This window comes from Siniperca chuatsi, linkage group LG6 (genome assembly GCF_020085105.1).
Source record: "Siniperca chuatsi isolate FFG_IHB_CAS linkage group LG6, ASM2008510v1, whole genome shotgun sequence".
Classification (NCBI taxonomy): domain Eukaryota; kingdom Metazoa; phylum Chordata; class Actinopteri; order Centrarchiformes; family Sinipercidae; genus Siniperca; species Siniperca chuatsi.
This window is the reverse complement of record NC_058047.1, coordinates 31,204,424-31,224,294: the sequence shown is the minus strand read 5'-3', so window position 1 is coordinate 31,224,294 and position 19,871 is coordinate 31,204,424. Positions and strand designations below refer to the sequence as shown.

Sequence of the window (19,871 nt, the reverse complement as noted above, 5' to 3'; positions counted from 1 at the left end):
ACATACAGAGACAAATAGACAAAAGTACATAAACATCACCTGACCAAGTCAGCTGGCAGATGTAATTATAATTTTCAAATTTGTGATACATTACTTATTGAGAGATGTCAAAATGTGCTAAATCAAATTATGATGGAATGAAATTAAAATATAACTAAGTGGCAATGTCAAGTAAACAAAAAGGCTCCTGCTCCTCCTCCTCACATTGATGATACAACATGTGGCTTTCCTTCCACCCTTAGTAACTAACAGTGTTATCAGGCTTTGAAGTTCAACCCACCAGTCAGACAGTGTTGATATTGGATGAACCCTCTCTGCAGACCCCTAGATTATGTTCATGGCAATGTTCTTGAATTTTCAATGCCAATGTTTGTAAATGAATTATTCCTACTTGTGCATGCTTAATGTATGGTTGGGGTTAGCCTTCCTCCTCGACCCTCACACTCATTTCACGCACAGGTATAAAACATGGACGAAGTGTTAGTGTTACCGTGACGTCACCCATAGGTTTCCGAAAAACCATTTTGAAGCTCAAAGTGGGCTCCTGAAACTATACAACAAAACTTATTGAGATTATATTACACAAGATTTAAAATGCCTCAGCGTTTTTTAAATATATAATTATGGTAATTTGCACCACTAGATTTAGAGACTTGCAGAAATTTGGCCAGTGTTACCGTGAATTAGCGTTATGTTTACTTAATACATGTCTAACGAACAATTTGAAGCAAATCAATTAACCTGAATTTAGATTTTCACATAACTTTAGTTGCAAGTCAAGTTGGATGTGACTTGATTATAATATTTTTTTTGCCTAGTAAGGAATTATACCAAACCAAGGAATAAACCAAAACCAAAAGAAATTTAAAAATCTGCAAGTACCAGTCTTGGCTACTTGACTTTAGACATCTGATTTTACATTGTCTTCAACAAAAACACTTAAAGACTGTTATCTATATTTTCAAGTGTTGCTCCCTCGTTCCATTTTCTCCTACAGACGTGACATAATAGTATTGTAAACATGAAAAACTGAGCCACCCTCTATAGTTTATAATTTTCATTACCTCATCCACTGTGGCGGCAACGACATGGGGAGATCAGCACCATCAAGCTGGTCAACATGATGATGGAGGACCTGCACCAGCTTCACCTCCGGCACCCTGGCATGAAGATTATGTGTTTGTCTGTGACCCAAAAGGTGCTGGTGGAAGGCTGGTGCCACTCCCGTGAAGCTCGACAAAGCCAGGAAATGTGTCAACAGTGTTACATTTGTTCGTAGCTTAAATAGCGTTATGATTGAGCACCCTCACATTAGACATGACCGTCATGGGCTATTTTTGAAAGATGGAGTTCATTTCACACCTAGAGGAAATTAAATGTTTTTAAGTACAGTAGCTAATAGCCTTAAAGACCACCTCGAAACGCAGTGATATGTGTTTACTTTTATATTTATAGTTTTAAATAGTGTCCTCCTCTTTGTGTTTTGTCTGTTATTTACAAAAAACGTGCTTCACATTTGAATAAATTCTATTTATATTTGCACTCCTTTTGTCTTTACTACTGACTGAAAATGTTAGATTTCACTTTTTAATCTGACTTACCTGCACACTGAGTACTTATGAATCCCCCTAGGAGGTATCACTTATTTGTGACGTTGCAAACTCTGAGAAGGTCTTCCTCAGGCAAATACACAGGTACTGTATTAGGAGGCTTATACAGTGAGGCAAAAATGTTGGGATTCAAGTAGGGCAGGTTTGGTTATTAGCAGAAATATCAAAGATATTTATGAATATTAATACAATTATTCATATTATCAAAAATATTAATATAGATTAAGCACAATTCACAACAATGAAGCTTAGATGAAATAACACAGCTATAAAATCTATCTCTGCCCAGACACAAGCCTCTTGATTGAAACCACTCTTGGCTAGCGACGTGTCTCGTTTTGAATTTGTCCGGTGAAGTTTCTTTCAGGTTCGGACGCTGACAAAGCCGGGTCCACACTGTCAGTAGGTCCAGTGGTGAAACTGTTCCTTCGAGGGGCAGCAAAAGAAAGTAACAGTCGACTTTAGCGGGGAGGAAGAGAGGATCTCTGGGGGTCTTTCTCTCCGTGAAGAAAACTGTGAATCTGTGTCTTCCTTCTGCAGGCAAAGATTGTTATGTGGAGTATAACGATCAGGATCCAAAAAAAAAAGTGTTTCAGCAAACACAAAGCAGTCTGTTTCTTGTCCAGCGAGTTCCCTAGGGAGTTAAAGTTCACGTGATGTGCCTCCCTGTAGTAATGTAGTTACAGTGGAGGACACCTCCTGTCGTAACGTGGTCACAGTGGGAAAAGACAACGGGCGGTGTGAGACTCCAGGCTTTATAGAGTTTCATGCGCTTTCTACTGTCTGTTCTTTGTTTCTAGTCAAGTCTCTTAGTGAAGGCTTTGGTCTTTCTAGGTACTAATCAGGGGCTGTCACACATCCTAATACTACTAATCTAACCATACCATGCAAACGGCACCCATCCCAACACTTCACTATTACGTTTTGACTTTGGTTTAATAACTGTGGCTAACATACGCTCCCGTTAAACTAGCATCGTTAGGACAGCTGGGCGTCTTGCTTGAAGGCTAACCCAAGGCTAATGGCGGGGACACACAGGATGCGGAAGCGCTGCGAAGCGCCCCGAAGCGCCGGCCCCTTCCTTTTGCCACCCACGTTAACCAATTGGGCTTTTCAGACAGAGCGCACCGTGGAGCTCCACGGTCGGCTTGCGCTTGTCACAGACACGCCAGGCTCCACAACCCCTCATACACATTGCACTCCCTCACCTGAGGACTAATTTCAAACACCCGTCTCTAATCACACACCTGCACTTAATCAGCACTTCACCTCACTATAAAACCCCATTCATCAGCTCAGTCAGTGTCCGGTCTCGTTCGGAAAAGGACAGATCACAGTATCCAGCCAAAGAACGACATTACGGACTCTACCTCGCTACATCAAGACGCCTTCTTGGTTCCAAAGCTCCCGATCCTGGCTCCGTGTGTATCCAGTCTCCCGTGAGTGTCTTCTCAGCCCCAGATCTCCAGTCTCCTGTGTACGCCTCTGCAGCCTCAGATCTCCAGTTCGGCTAGTCAAAGGATGGTATCAGTGCCATTTCCTATTTGCCAATCTATTACGTGTACAATAAAAACCTCCTGTTTCTTACTGGTGTCTCCGGCCTGCTCTGTCCGTAACAGCGCTCAGCAGCGATAGCTTCAGCTCTTTTGTTTGCGTGCCGTGAGTGAATCTGGCAAGAAAACACTGATAATTTATTATAAACAATATAAATTGATATTATATATGATATAAATGATCTGATTCTGATAAATAATAACCCATGCTTGCAAACCTTTTGATTTCTCTGCCCCTCTCCCCACTGTTCTCCTGGAGTGATATTTGTGGGGGGGTTTTTTTTTTGTTTTGTTTTTTTCTCCATGATGAAATATCAAGATCTGCCCATCCATCCATTGTGATTGTGTTTTTTAAATTACATACTTATTCCACCTTATTCCACATATTTGTCAGTTGTCTCTAAACAGAGCAATAAAGACAAGCAGACACACACGTGTGTGTGTGTGTGTGTGTGTGTGTACCCCTCCCCGCAGATCACACAAGGCGAACCTTTTAACTTCATTGTTGCAGAAGAAGCGACGCCCTGCAGAAACACAAGTTATAAATGAATGAGATTATAAAGATCAGCTCTTTATTGTGACTGCAGAGGAGCAGAATCGCTTGTTGACTGGCGCAGAGAAATGCGCTTCTGTTGGTACAAGTAACCGCACACCAAGCCATATTAAGATATTTTCATGTAAAAGTCTCCAAAAGGCACAAACACGGCCGAGAGGTCAAGTTCGGTGACTCGCTGAGGTGACGGGTGGCTAGCAGACAGCAGACCGTTAGCGGTGACGTCAGCCTCATCCCCCACCTGTCACTCAAAGCGGCCACACCCTTAATTACGCAGAACTTTAATTTAAACAGGTTCACCCCCCTCACAGTAATCATGAGTCATTAGCTATAGAGACCAAAACCATTTTTGTACCAGGCTGTAAACATGTTTATTTCTGCTGTAAAGTTGGGCATTTTAACATGGGGTCCATGGGGGTTGACTCCCTTTTGGTGGCCAATCACTGAACTGCAGTGTTTGGCACTTTGGTTTCAGCCCTGGAAGTTGCTGCTTGATTTCACCACATTACATTACATCATTGTCACAAAAATAAGCTTATAAATAACTGATATTCTACATGTTAAGGCATATCACATATTGTCATGATATTAACCTTCTTCTTCTTTGTCTAGTGTATGACAATCAAGGGTTCCTTCTGAAGCTGGACGGTCGTCTGTGAGTATACATTTTACTAGTTTCACTTCCCACTCACAGGGCTTGTTTTCATGTGCAGTATCAGTGATGGCATAATGTGCAAGGGTCAGCACTGTTGAATTGCCGCTACCGTTATTTAAAGTATTCGTGTAATAATTACTGTATGTATACAGTGATTTGTGTGTGAATATTTAATCACTGCTCCGTGTCTACAGGCCTTTGGAGCTGATGTACAAGTACGGCAATCTCAGTGAGGGAGCCTGTAAGCCTGGTTTTGCAGCTGCCAAGATGACAGCCATTTATCCAAAGTAAGAATACTTACCATATGTTTCTAAACAATTGAAGTGAGCTTGTAGCATTTCAGACATCAAACGTAATTGTCAGATATGTTGTGATCAGTGTGTCCCTCATGTATGACCCAGGACATTGGTTAACAAGGTTTTTTCCGAACATTGCAGCCTGCTGCTCTGATTAATTACTGTGAGGCAAACAAATGATGTAATCGATCAATCCTTCACCTTCTGAGCTGAATGAGACAGAACCTGATGCATCCCATCTCATTATCAGTGTAGCTACTAGATGACAGTTTAAACAATCACCTCACTCATTAATTATGTGGCCTTTGATGTAGTTCCGCTGCTTGTTTCCTTCATGCTTAAAAAGCTTAATATTTCATAAATATGTAATCATTTCTTCGAAAGTTAGTAGAGGCACTCTTTATTTCAGGCAAGGCAGGGCACCCCCACTATAAAACCCTGCAGACAAACTTTATATACACAGATAGTTGGTACGTTTGGTTAGCTGGACACAGCCACTGTAATGTCAGTTGTCAATATTCAGTTTGAACACAAAATTAGTTTTTGATTAGAGTCTGTCTTTATTGGCTCTGTAATCCAGATAGTTCCATATTTAGTTTTGTGTTCCAGTTACAAGGTGAACTGAGCCAGACTGACCGTTCTAATCCTTTTGTTGGTTGAATAGTCTTCATTGAAGTCTTCACTGTATTTTCCTTACTTGCATTTACCCAGAAGTAGTTCCTGCTTTGTAAACAGTTGTACTTTTGCTTTGACAACAGACTCGCCATTGTTTTCTATCCCGTGTGTGACCGCGGTTCTCTGTTACAGTCCAGCATTCAGCTGTGATGTCTAATCCTTTCCATGTTCTACTCATTAGCACAGTGAATCCACAAATTATCAGTTGATCTAGAGTGCTAAACAGGACCCTGACTATGGTAAGCCCGACCAGGAAAACCCCTTTAGAAAGTAGTTCCGAATGGAACACCCCCTCAGCTGTGAGTAGCAGCTTAGAAGTCATAGAAGACCTGAAACCAGGCCAACGGTCAGAAGGGTGGCAGACTGACTTACAGCCTGCTAGTTGGATTGTTAACAGTCATGGTACTCTGAATGCATGTGATCACCAGTGGTTTGGTGGTTACCACTGTTGCCTCATAGCAAGAAAGTCTGCATGTATTGCCCATGTTCCCACCCCAAAAGGAACATTTTATCTATATAGTTAGGATGGCTAAAATGTAAAAGATGAATTAATCCGAAGAGATTAATTACATACATATTTTTCAATTTCAAATATCCAGTTAAATATCTATGTTTTAATGTAGCAGCATTTGGTGCTTGTCATATAGCTTCATAGAATTTCCTAAATGTTGCAATCTTGATAGCAGACATAAGCTGTACAAGCCTGTCTCAACATTCAGCTGTGCCTACAGTAGCATGCTCGTCTGCCTATGGGACAACAGAGCCTCGCTTCCATATTGCATGGAAGCATGTTTGTGCATGCATAGTTCTCTTAAAAAGGAAGGTGGTTGTGCTGCTTTTGAATGTAACTGTACTTTGCCAGTGTTGGACTTTAACATTTTCAGTTGCATCGTGGTGGCCTATAGTTAAGACACATAACATATATTGTGATTGCAACATCCCCGGTTCGATACCCGGCTACGGACCTTTCGCCTCACAAAGACAAAAGAAGCTTTGAAGGCATTTTGTAAATTATTGCAGGGTGTAAATTAGTTAAATATTAACATGGATTTATATACATATAAATAAATAATATTGTTTTATATCTTAACATCGTAATATATCTATAGCTGTTAGGGGCTCTTTTAGTGCCAGCTCTTTTACCTTGCCTAACGGTAAAGTTCACCCTGTGATTGTGGTGCTCTGAAGAACCACCTAATTCACCTACTGTATGCCTAATAACTGGCCTAAATCAAGTATTCTTAGTCAAATAGTCTTATTTTATAGAAAGCTCTCTGAGCTCAAAGTGGTATAATAGAGGAAAGATCCCATTTCTGCCTCTGCATTATTAAAGCCCGAAGAAGTCCCCACACTGTGAAAGCCCTTCACCTGCTTATGTTTTTAGCACTATGTATAAAATGAGTCAGAAGATGCAGTAGTATGAAAGGGCCCATGGATTGTGTAGGTCTATTTTTGTCCTCTTCTGCTCTGCTGTTGCCCCAGTGCGTGAGAAAACTTCAGGCCGGTTCACTTATCCACTTACTCTCTGAGCACTGGAGACACGCAACCCTCAAACTCACCAGGGCCTTCAGACGGCAGCGTTAATGAAGTGTACTCAGAGTCCAGATTGTAACCTGTTAAAATAACACGTGAGGATTTTCTTCAGGAGAAAAGACTGGTAAAATGCCCAGGGCATCCTTGACCCATTTATTTAGCTGTCTTTGCTCAGCTGGGTCCTCTGCTGCAGCTGACAGCAGGTTATTCAGGTGAGAAGACTGGCCAGATACTCTAACAGAGATGGAGTCAATCATAAACTCTTGCTGCTTCAAAAGAAATATCTTTATCTTGTATGCTCCACTTTCTTCTGTCCTCGTTAACCGTTCTTTATTTAATTTGTTGTTGCTTCAGTTCTTTTTGTCAAAAAACAATTTCAAGAAACATTTCAAATCTATTCATTTGCTTCACTTGAATGGAATAACCATCATGTTTTTACACATTTAATCACTTTGATACAACATTTTTACGGCCTTACGGTCATTCGCACCACCACTCACATGGTCCCCAGAAGATGAATCCTGATGATTTTGATAACTTTTCATGTAATGCCACTAACAGGCAAGAGAAGAGCATGATTAATGCTGATGATGAAGTGTTGATGTTGATTTATTAGTTTTTTTTAATACACATACAAAACATAGAATCAACTTGGGAAGGGTAGTAGTGACATGACTGCTAGCAAGTATACATACTGTTTATGTCTTAACACTAAAACTGTTCCTTGCTAGTGAATATATCTGTAATTTTGCAGCATTTAGCTGCACTTTCCTCCAGGCCGTTTCTCCTTTTAATACGCTCCCTGTCAGCTGCACATTTTCTTTTTCTCTCACCCTCCCTTTCTCTGTGCTGTCCATTTTTTCTCCACAATGCTGTTGCATGTACTCCACGAACTGACTGAACGTTTGCGTTGATGACGGGCAGAGATTGCACTATTATGACTGACTAGCAGGCTGCACAAAGAAGGGAGATGCACGCCAAGCTTAGCAATAACAAACTGAAATTTTGTTACAATGATAACTGCAATGAGGTGTGAAAGTCAGAATCCGTAATCCGTGAGTCCATGAATGCAGTGGATAATGTGAGGCGCGTGTCGTCAGTGTAAGACAAAAAAAGGCGACGCAAAAAAGAAATGAACAGCGTTTTGGTGAGGTTGACACCTCAGCTCCATCCAGCCAAGACCTGCAAGACACACGAACATACAGGACCCAAAGTCTGTGTCCCTAAGGGATCCCTGCCACCCCGCTTACATCCCCTACCGACCCTTTAATTCCCCCCTCCAGCCTCAGCAACTGGATCCTGGAAGCTGATTTAAGAGGAAAGAGACTGACCTAGAAAGATGGGAACAAAGCAGAGAGCAAATAAAAACACACTAAAGAAATTACTGGGCAGGAGCCAGAGACAATGCATCCGCTACCACATTGTCCCGCCCTTTGATATGGCGAATGTCCAGGCTATAGGACCAGAGCAGTATAGCCCAGCGAATCAGCCTCTGGTTAAGACACTGCAGGGAACTAAGAAAGGTTAGCGGGTTGTGGTCTGTGAAGATCACCACAGGCATAGAGCTAACGTACGCACTGATATGTTGCAAAGCCAAGCTAGTGGTTCCTTTTCAAATACTGAATAATTCAGCTGATGTTTGTTGAATTTCCTCAAAAAGAAACAAACTGGCTTATCCACTCCCAAATTGTCAGACTGTGACAACACTGCTCCTGTGCCCACATAACTTGCATCTATCTCAAGTTTAAAGTTTTATCCCCCTGCAGAGCCACCAAAACAGGGCCAATACAAAGAAGGGCTTTAATACTCTCAAAAGCCTTTTAGCAAACATAGTCCACCTTAGCCTTCAACAGGTTTGTAAGGGGTGCAACCACAGTAGAAATATTCCTACAAAAACACCAGTAATAACTGACTTAACTGGCTGGGCGATTCATTTTATTTTATTTTCAATTACGATTTTGGCTTCCAACGAAAAAACTAGATAACCAAGATAAAACGATTATTAATCTAAGATGCCGTTTAAAGTTCGATTACTATCCATTACCATGGCTTCCAAGACAGTAGAAGCTTCCAAGCTTCAAAGCATTCGGGTCAGCCCTAAAAAGTTCAATAAATGCATGATGTTTCCTAAGTCAATGAGTAATCGTGTTAAATAATCGTGATCTCAATAGTGACCAAAATAATCGGGATTATGATTTTTGCCATGATCGAGCAATCATCGGAGTAGATGACCACATCATCCAGAGACACCGAGCAACCTTCCAGGTACAGTATATAAAATACATACATTGTTCTGACTCAATAGTCACATCACTGTTAACAGTTAACAAGCACCCAATTTAGACGGAGGCAATGGGCCCACACAGTCAACGATAAGATGATCAAAAGGCTGACTTATAGCTGGTATTGGGCACAGCAGAGCAGGTTTTAGGCTCTGATTAGGTTTGCTGTCTAGCTGACATGTATAGCATGACTTTTTGTAAGCAGAAATGTTATTTGATAGGAACAGCTAAAGAGAAACAGGAAATGTGGGAGAGAGAGAGCGGGTGACATGCAGCGACCCAGGCTGCCAAAGTGGCCAGACTCATCGTGGGAAACCTGCAACACTTTCTCACCAACATATCATTCTGAATGATACAGACACTGAGCATGGTTTTTTACCTCACCAGAAGGACGGTCTGTCTGTCACCAAAAGACAAAGGGCGCTGGGGCCGTCACAATACCTTCAGGTTAAAAGAAGGTGGGGGGCTGATGGTCTCCAGTTGTGAGTGAGTGTAGCTGCCCTGTGTTGTTTTCGCTTTGATTTACCCATTTCATTTAGCATTTTTGACACTGGCTGCACACTCGGGCATATCGGTTAGTACCAAATTTTAATAACCAGCACAATATTGAGTGGAATGGGGTCTAAGCTTGTAGTCTGCACTGGCAGTGACAGAAGGTCACTTAAGTAGAGCACAACCTATGGAAAGTGGTTAAGTGGTTTCAGATTACAGAAAATATAATTCACACAAAACTTGAATTTCAATAAAACTTGAATGCAACTTGAAATTTCAAAATGCATCTGTAGTTATGTATTTTGCTGATTTTCATGTAAGTTTAGTCTTTTCATTATTTTGTCACTTACACCTTGCACCTTAGGCATTTTCCAATCACAGGGCCAGATTGTGGTGTAGGTGTACTTATTTAATTTAATTTGTGATTTTGGGAAATAAATTCCGTTCGTGGGGCAGTGGCTCAGGAGGTAGAGCGGGTCGTCCACTGATCACTGGAAAGGCCAAATTGCTTCCAATGGTCAGGCCAACACCTTGCATGGTAGCTCGCTACCATCGGTGTGTGTGTGTGTGTGTATCGGGGAATGAGAGGCCAAATTCTAAAATGCTTTGGATAAAAGTGCTATACTGTATTTAGCCATTTACCATTTGATTTATACGGATTGAACCAACTGCTTTTATAGCATGACGTTCAAGCTGGATAAATACATCAAAACACACCATCAGACACCAAAACAGTATGGAGACAGAAGGGCAAGATGCATCATTAGTAGCTGATTTCTTAACTATGTTAAAGCGTTTTCAGGAACATTTTTCTTTCACTTGTTTCATAGACCTTCTGACATTCACTGATTAGCAGGTGTTTTGGATTGCCAAATTGTGTGGTTCATTATGTGATATTTATTACACATGAAAAGAAACAAGATGCCAAAGCTGCAGGGGTTGACTCGGTTAAACAAACAGCAAATTCCTGTTCGGGTTTATGTACATGTTACCTTTTGAAGGTTTCATTTTTCAAAAGTGGACACATATTATATTAGCATGTAAAGCCAAGGGTTTTTTTGTACAACTTTTCAAAGTACAAACTGTTAACTGGTTTTGACAAGGACTTGATGCATTTTCTGATACATTTTAAGTATTAAGTATTTTTTTCCTAAAGGGAGACATTTTTTATTTGTAGTGTTTCAAAACATTATGAATGTGGTTGGTCTGGTCAAAAACTCTTTTTACTTTTGCAATCAGTGTCCTGACAGAGCACGTACTTAGTTGCCTTCCAGTATTCCAGGAAAGTCAATTTAGCTCCTCTCTATGAAATGTAAGTTTTTTACCTAGTTTGTGTTTCCTCATTTTAGTTACTGACCATTTTCAGACTTTTGCTCCTAGATTTTTCGTCAGTTAGAGTTTAAATTAAACTCTTTCACATGGAATGTGGGTGTGGTTAGTGGAAATCTGAGGACACTCAATGGCAACATGGTAAATTTTTATTTGGTTATAAAATCATGTTTTGTCATCGCTCAATACATACATACATACATACATACATGCATACATACTGTACATATAGTTCATACATGTCCAGAAGCTCAACTGTGTTGGCATTCATTAAGGCCTAATCCCCCAAAGTAGAGACAGATGTGAGGATTAAATAGAGCGTAACATGTTTAATCCTCTGAAGCAACAAACTAATGGAATACACTTAACTTTGTTATTTTTGAGTGAAATGCAATGTTGAGCACACCTTCATTATAAATGCACTGCTACTGTATACATCCATATAGTATAATAGTTTAAGGTTTACCCATGCTCTAGTACCCTGTTGCAGATTATATGGATATATCACACGTTAAAGGTCCCATATCATGAAAATACGTTTTGAATGTGTTGTGTTTTTTATAAACTCGGAGGGGTAAAATAAAAGCTGTGAAAATGTGACATCACTTACTACTGCCATTCCTCCAGCCCCCCCCTCAACAAGATGGCCCCCAGCTTGACAAGCCAGTAAGAATTTGCTACGGTTTCAATGTCGAAACCGGATAACCAATAGTCGTCGAGCTAAAAAATTCCATAACCCCGCCCCCTCACTGCTGGCTTCTAGTGCAAACTGCGAAGCAAGGCAAGTAGCCATGTTGCTGAAAACCAGCCACGAATAGTGCATAATTCCTGGCTGCAGTGCATCAAGCAAATCACTGCACAGCCTTCCAAAAGAGAAACACAAGTGGATGGATTTTATTTTTGGAGACTTGCCTCGACCTGTCCCAAGTCTTTTAGGGTGTGTACAGCACATTTTACACTGGAGTGCATAACGTACAGAATCAGGGGCTATACGACGCTGGAGGACTATCCAAATTAATAGTGAAGAAAGGATCCATTTCAATGATCCGGGACCCTTCCCCAAGCACTGAAACGGTAAGTAAAAAACATTTTAATAAAGTAGATTACAGAGTTGATCATTTCATTGGCTGTGGTGCCGCTAGCTAGCCCTGTCCACATATGTGTGTGCGAGAACATTGCGTGTTAGCTATGTGCATGTTATAACATTAGTTTGTTTGCAACTGAGCTAGTTAGTGCTGTAACTGTAATGTGACTCCAAAGCAAACACTTTGTTGGTGTCGCCTACTATTTTAGTTGGTTTGTAATATTGTTAGTCTCGGCCTCAGAGGACTAACGTTAGATGTTGGGAGTGCATCACTAGCAGAGGCTGGCTGATGAGCGGTCTGTGGGAGGGAAAGACTGTGTAAACAAACTTATGTTGGTAAATGTAACGTTAAGTTGAGGACAGAAAGTTTTGTTAGCAGTTGTATTGAAGAGCAAGGACTTGGCCAGTTGTGCGGTCTTGACAGTTTTAGGTACCACTAGTGTTTTAGCAGCAGAGTGCAGGCTAATGGTAAACCAGCGGAGTAAGAGAGTGGATCAGCGAGAGTGAGGGAGCGACACAGTGTTGCCAACTCTTTTCCAATCTGGGTTGCCAGGTCTGTGTGACAGAACCAGCCCAATGGCCAAATTCCAACAGCATTGCTATCATTGTATTGTAACATCTACAAAGCAACACCATAAATGTTTTGTGTGCCAGCATTAAATGCAGTTTTCCTTAAACAGTTCTTTCACCTAGGTCCTGAAGTGGCGTTGTGTAATTAGTTACAGTATATTATCATAAATAAAATATAGCTCTGTGAAAGTGTAAACCAATAATTCACTGACACACAAACTAACCTGTTGCTTTGTCTTTTCGCTTTCTCTTCCCTTGTCCCTCTTCTTCCCTGCCTGGACAACATTCAATTCAATTTAATTTTGTTTATACAGCGCCAGTTCATAACAGAAGTTATCTCATTGCACTTTTCCTATAGAGCAGGTCTAGACCGAACTCTTTATAATATTATGAATGAACATGACTGTAGCCTACTGTTTTTACTTGATACATATTTGCTGTAGGTAATGCACTACCTTATTTTAACTGAATACTAAGTCACCATATACGTAAGTCATGTTTCTCGCTGGGATTAACTTGCTCGCTTCGCTAACAAGCAGAGTTGGGATTGAGAAGCGGGCGGAGAGCATTGGGCATGTCGTGTATGTGTGTGTGACGTGTCCCATGTCCATGTATGTACGTGCTGATCTGGAGTCAGTTTGGTAGGATTTGGTTATAAATAAATAATATCATTTAAAATATGGATTTTTATTTACAGATATTAATGTAATTTGTATGCAAAATAGGTCTACCCAACAAGCGGACAAAAAAATTCTACCCGCGGCAGCACTTCAGAAGTAGCCCAATGTCCTGGCAACCCTATTTCCAATGAAACTGGCTAGCACTAGCTCCAAAAGTCCGTAAATGTCACCAGATGACATCATCCACTCATTTGCTTGTTGATGAAATCATCACGCATTCATTTACATAAAGCTTAGTGCAGTGAGGGAGAGATCACCTTAATTTAAGACATAAAATGTAGATAGAGAAATCTTTGGCCAAATAATCACAAACTCATTATGGGGATATTATGTATTTTAAGTTAAAAAAAAAAAGTAAAAATCTACTAAGGGCGGGAGGAGGGAGAAGATCAATATTATTTACAATAACATATTTACAACCTGTAGTAAGATCTTAATCCAGAGAGAAAGAGTGAGAGAGACGCACAAATGAACTATTTACAAGCTATAACATCCTGATCCAGAGATCCGGAGAGAAAAGTGCGGAGTGAAGCTGACTGCCGACACGCCGCACTCTGACTGCCTGCACACACACAGCGCAAGAGGAGAGGGAGAGACACTGTTGGCAGAAGAGCTGTGCAGCATGCATGGGAATGAATTACAATATATTTGAATATATTTCTCGCCTTTTCCCTGATGGTCTGAATAAGTCTCTAAATCTGGTGACAAAGTCGCCAAGTTGGCAACACTGGAGCCGCGGTGTGCTGCTGTCAGGGCGGACAGAGGTGTGCTGATCGGCGCAGAGCTGGGTGAGCAGTATAAACTGTGAATGTAGCTGTACATGTAGCTATATTATGATCCACATTTTGCGATAAAAAATAAATTATGCAGTCCTTCGAGCAATATTACCACCCTATCTCCAACCTGACGCATTTCCTAACATTTATTTTTATGGATCCATTAGGCCTTGTTCCCAGGCCAGACCTTCCCGGAGTATTGGCTGCTAGACCGAAGATCTGTTGGCACTCAACTTTCCAAGAACATGTTAGAAGTAGAGGTTAGTGAAATTTAATGTTTGTTAGTTTAGCTGCAAAGTTTTATTTCCTTTTACATTTTTGTTTATAATGGGCAATAATTCAACTTTGCACACATGGTTTTGCTATCTGTAATGTTACAGGTAAAATATAAAGTTTGTAGGTATCCAAATGTTAAATATTGCTTCAAATTCTCTTGATACTTTTTTTCATTGTAACGGCACATAGATATGAAGTAATAGTTTGACAATATATTCACATTGAAGTTGAAATCATCAGGCTACATCAACACTGGGAGTGATCCTTATAGAAAGCGAATTAAAGAAGAAAAATATTTAAATATCACATGGTATGCTATAACAAGCTAGATTCAAGAATTACACAGTTACAGGCAGGCGGGTCACTTCACACATGTTCTGTCATTTTGGTTTCCACTGGTCATACTGTAATCACCTTGACATTAGTACTGTGATCAACACACACCTACATGCTTCTCCTTCATTCAAGATCAAATTTATCTGTAGTTGTACATGGTTGGCACTGATAAAACATCATGACGGTATAATGTACAAGTAACACTGAATCTGCTATGTTTTACAGGTTATGTTAGTGACCTGATAAAGCTTGTTTTTGTAAGGTGTTTCTGGAACCCACCAGACTCTACTCTCTGGGAAACCATCAGAAGAGGAAGTTATTGCTGAGCAGGTGTCGTGCTTCAGTCTAGCAAAGGCCTGATGACAACACAGCATCCAGCAGCATCAGGAAGTCTCTATATCCACTAGGGCTGCATGATATGGTACATAAAATCATATTGCAATGATTTAGATACTATGATTATGATATGATTCATAATTAGTGGGAATGATCATTTTTGCATCACTATTACAATTACTACACTATTACAATTACTACAGTTTTCATTTTCACTGAAAAACCCATTAAAATCATGATGATGTGACATTTGGTGGGGTTTTCTTACATTTAGAGAACAAGATTTGTAGGCCAGGACATCTCTGCAGCACTACACTACTTCATTACAAAGATGTGTTGTCACACATTTGACCTTTTATCAAAAAATGGATTAATTGTGTAGCTCTAGTATCGACAGGAGGGCACGTCAGGATGACCACTGTGACCTGAGAGCTGACAGCTTCAGTATACAAGAAACCCTTTTCCCCCGATGGAGGACATGATCTGGACTTTTTACATTAGTTATGGCTTTGCTACTTTGTGCATTATATATACACACTTTTTTGTGGGAGTTTTGGCCATTTTTAAATTTAGAAGTAAGGGTCCTGTGGTATTAGAGTATATATATATCATGTTCTTCACAAAGGTTTTATGAAAAACCTATTTGATTTCATGCATGTAGATGTGTCAAAAAACCTGGTCCATTTAACATCCTGACTATGAAAATGTGAATGTTTTGTTAGTAATCCTTAACTACATGTAGTAAATAGTGACTGTAACACAAGACATTTCTCCGTTTCACAGTCAAACTTCATTATGGTGTTGGCAGATTACAGTACAAGTTATACAAGTTATAAAGAGTTTCCCCTCGGGGATCAATAAAGTATTTCTGATTTCTGATTCTGATACAATATTTTCTACAGTATTTTGCAAGGATATTAAACAGATAATCTGCAGCTGTGACAAACATTGTAAAATATAAATATGGTAATAATTGTCTGACAAGTAAAATACTGAGCTGTATTTCAAGTACATAAGCAATTTACTTTGTAAGATCAGTATTCCACCTTATGTTATGTTGACATGGTACACGATAAAGTCTATTCCAGGTATATTTCTGCATCATTATGATAAGTGTCACTGGTCTGATGTAACTAATGTGTACATAGAGGATAACATGTGGGTAGCTGCCATCATCACTATACTATTACTTTGATAATGTTTATTAGGTATCGTTTTTACTAGAAATAATTACTTGACTAATGTTTAACATCTTCTATTTGTTTCATATCATACTTTCCACCCAACATTACATGCTAACACGTTACCTCTGTATCTCTTCACAATGCTTTCTACTTCACTGCGCTCTGTAGGTCACTTCTGACAAATTTATCAGTAAAGACAAGCGTAAAACAGAGTGTATTTTTATGGTTTAGAGAGTTTATGCATAAATATTAACCTAACATTGAATGACAGAATATAAATAGCTGTATTTACCTGAGGAAAACATCAGGGAAACCTGTAATCTTGATTGCCAATGTTGTTCATTTGTCCACTGTGTCGGGTCAGAGTCATGCTCGAACATGTGCTGTGGTCAAGTTTTTGGTTTAGAAGCGGTTATTGTGGTGATATTCATGGTAGAAGTGTTTGCTACAGTGATTCCCTGGCTGCAAAAACACCGGCAGAGCTGATGAGGAAGTTGGTGGGCAGTACATGCTCAGGTCTGTGGGAGCTGACCAATCAGAGCAGACTGATTTTCGCACTAAAACAGTGTTTCACACAGAGGCTGATAAGAGGTACTGCAGCAATAGACAGTATGAGAAAAATAATGGTTTTTTTTAACATTACAGCATGTAAACATTTTCTAAAAGACACCCAAAATAAAAGTATGAACCTGAAAATGAGCATAATATTGGACCTTTAATACTGAATACTTTTCAAAGGGTATGCAGCACACACCCAAAACAATGTTTGCTTTTACCACTACTACTTGGTGGTATTTTTTAAAATGTTTTTGACTTAACGTGTTGCCAAGGAGAACCACGAGAACCCACCATTTGTTTTGGTGTGTGTGTGACCTCATTTTCAGTTGTCATTTCAAGTGTCTAAAAGATAAAACCCAGATTGCATATATACTGGTATTGGTGCATATGTCGGCCGATGAGTAACAAGAAATTGCGGTACAAATTTGGAGTACAAATTGCTGCACAATACAAGATTGTTTATGTTATGTGTCTGTGTTAAAAAAAATACTATTTGGCCGATATATAATTAGCAGATTTTTTTAAAGTCTCAAATGTCAGTATCAGTATTGACCTCAAAAATCCAGTATTGGGCAGACTATACTTCATTGGCCAGAACACAAATTTGATTGCATCTGTCTTTTCCCAGGCTACGTGCAAATCAGGGTTTGCTGCTGTAGCTTCTTCCACCACCCCAACCTCCTCCTTATGTGCTAAACTTTTGGTATTGTTGATTCATCTAAGATTTAATGTTTGTTTATGTATAATGCATGTTTGTTAAGAGGGGGATTAATGCTCCAGCAGAATTCTTGTTGCTGCTCAGATTCTTTGAGAGCTCCTTCAGAGAGCAGAGTCTGTTCTGCCAAATCTAACTGTTTAACCATTTGTTATACATGGTCTACAACCATTATCCATTAACATCAGTGTGAAAATATCCCTTTAAACATGTACTATCCAGGTAGCGCTCTGGGACACGACGATGAAGGTACTAGTACACTGTTCATCTGTCATAAAGACATGTTCATTTCAGAATAGGTTTTTATTCTCATGTAGCAACCATAGCAATCAGTTATTTGTCTTTCTTTTTTGTTTCAAACAATGTTACATCTGTACATAGGTTTCCTAGCACATGTGGCAGTTGTGGACATCTGCTCTCAGCCTCACTGTGTGAAATTTGCAGCTCTATCCTGTCCCTCATACTTGTCTCTGAGTTTGTTTTGATGAAGGTAAATTCAGATAGACTGTGGATTAGCTGAAACTCGATGCTCTAAATCCTCTTAAGCATTCTGCCATTAATCAGTGCATCTACAGACATCAGGGCCGTATGGGTCTCGGACAGATATTGCATTAATGAATAACACTTCTTCATTCTTACTTGTTGTAACATGTTTTGTTTTATATCAACAGGTTTACCAAACTGGCGCCCATGTTCCTTGATGCAAATTACAAACGATTCTTCAAGATTGGTGATTATTCACCTCCGTTTGGTGTAAAATCACAAGGTATGATTATGAATTTATTATGGGTTTGAAAGAGAAGTTCAAACCTTGCCTACTTTCACACCCCTCAATTGTCTGATTCAGAGAGTTACAGAAATTGTTGGGTTTCAGATGCTGTTAAACAAACTGACATTCGTTTGAAGCATACAAAGCTCTTTACACACATATTCTCACACCCTGGTGCTCAACTAAGCATCCCTGGGTGAATTAGTGACCCCCACGGCTGCATTCATGATCTCACTGTGGCAAAAAGACACCGTCCAGTCTATCCTTTGAATACCAAAAAGATTTGTGTTGTGCTTTTATTCAGGCAAGAGTCTTTTATACAGTCGACATTTACCAGCCAATAGCCAAGAGTTTCTTTTCATAATTTGACCAGCTCACAGAATTAACTAGCTGCAACTGAGGAAACTTGCCAGCAAAGATTGATATCTCAGTCGGCAAATTAGATATTGCAGAAATTATACCTTTACCTAGACTGTAGCCAGTTCATAAAAGCTTTTGAATTTGCTTTTCTAGATAGCAAATGGTTCCTGGCAAGCAAAACGCCACAGCAATGATCACTTTGCATCAAAGATGCCAACAAAATAGTAAAATCATAGATCACACAGTCAAAAATTTCACCGTTACCACTTAAAGGGACAGTTCCCCCCAAATCAAAAATACTTATTTTCTAATTACCTGTAGTGCTATTTATCTATCTAGATTGTTTTGGTGTGAGTTGCAGAGTTTTTGAGATATCAGTCATAGAGATGTCATTTTTTTAATATAATGGGACTATATGGCACTTGGCTTGTGGTGCTCAAAGTGCCAAAAAATACATTTGAAAAACTCAACAGCAACGTCTCTTTCCAGAAATTATGACCCGGTTACTCAAGATAATGCACAGATTTGTTGTGAGCAGTTTCATGAAGGAATTCTTTTCTTTCTATCGATAGTTCCTACATGAAACCACAACCACAACAATGTCTGTGGCTTATCTTGAGTAACTGGGTTATGATTTTTGGAAAGAGACAATGCTGTTGAGTTTTTCGAAAGAAAATTGGCACTTTGTGTGCGCATGCGCCAACGTGCATGCTTCCTGTTGCCGTAGCTCCATCTCATGACTACTGACCGGGTGAGAGGACAGCTGATGAAACTCCAATCAAATAAGGCTGCAGACCCCGATGGAGTTAGCCCTGGGGTGCTAAAAGCCTGTGCCCCCCAGCTATGTGGAGTCCTTCAACATGTCTTCAACCTGAGTCTTCAAAGGGTCTCTATTCTGTGGAAGACATCTTGCCTCGTTCCTGTGCTGAAGATGCCACGTCCCAGTGGCTTCAAGGACTACAGACCGGTGGCACTGACCTCCCACATAATGGTCAGACCCCTCCCGGACCCCCTTCAGTTCGCCTACCAGCCCTGGCTGGGAGTTGACGCCATCATCCTCCTGCTGAACCGTATCTACACCCACCTGGACAAGCCGGCAAGCACGGTGAGGATCATGTTTTTTGACTTCTCCAGTGCTTTCAACACCATCCGGCCAGCCCTGCTGGGTGAGAAGCTGGCAGCGATGCAGGTGGATGCCTCCCTTGTGTCCTGGATTGTTGACTAACTGACTGGCAGACCACAGCATGTG

At 40.2% G+C, this 19,871-nt stretch overlaps 1 protein-coding gene across 4 annotated transcripts in view; it reads left to right on the top strand.

The window, feature by feature from the left end:
- The window catches only part of st3gal3a (ST3 beta-galactoside alpha-2,3-sialyltransferase 3a), an 81,778-nt gene that overhangs the window by 22,647 nt on the left and 39,260 nt on the right, over positions 1-19,871 (top strand). For all 4 annotated transcript variants that reach the window (XR_006378260.1, XM_044199041.1, XM_044199038.1 and 1 more), the window contains 3 exons: positions 4,329-4,371; positions 4,566-4,658; positions 18,165-18,259. Coding sequence is in view for 3 of the 4 variants with exons in the window: in XM_044199041.1 (XP_044054976.1) it covers positions 4,329-4,371; positions 4,566-4,658; positions 18,165-18,259 (231 nt within the window). In the remaining variant the exon portion in view is untranslated. The remainder of the gene's footprint in view (positions 1-4,328; positions 4,372-4,565; positions 4,659-18,164; positions 18,260-19,871) is intronic.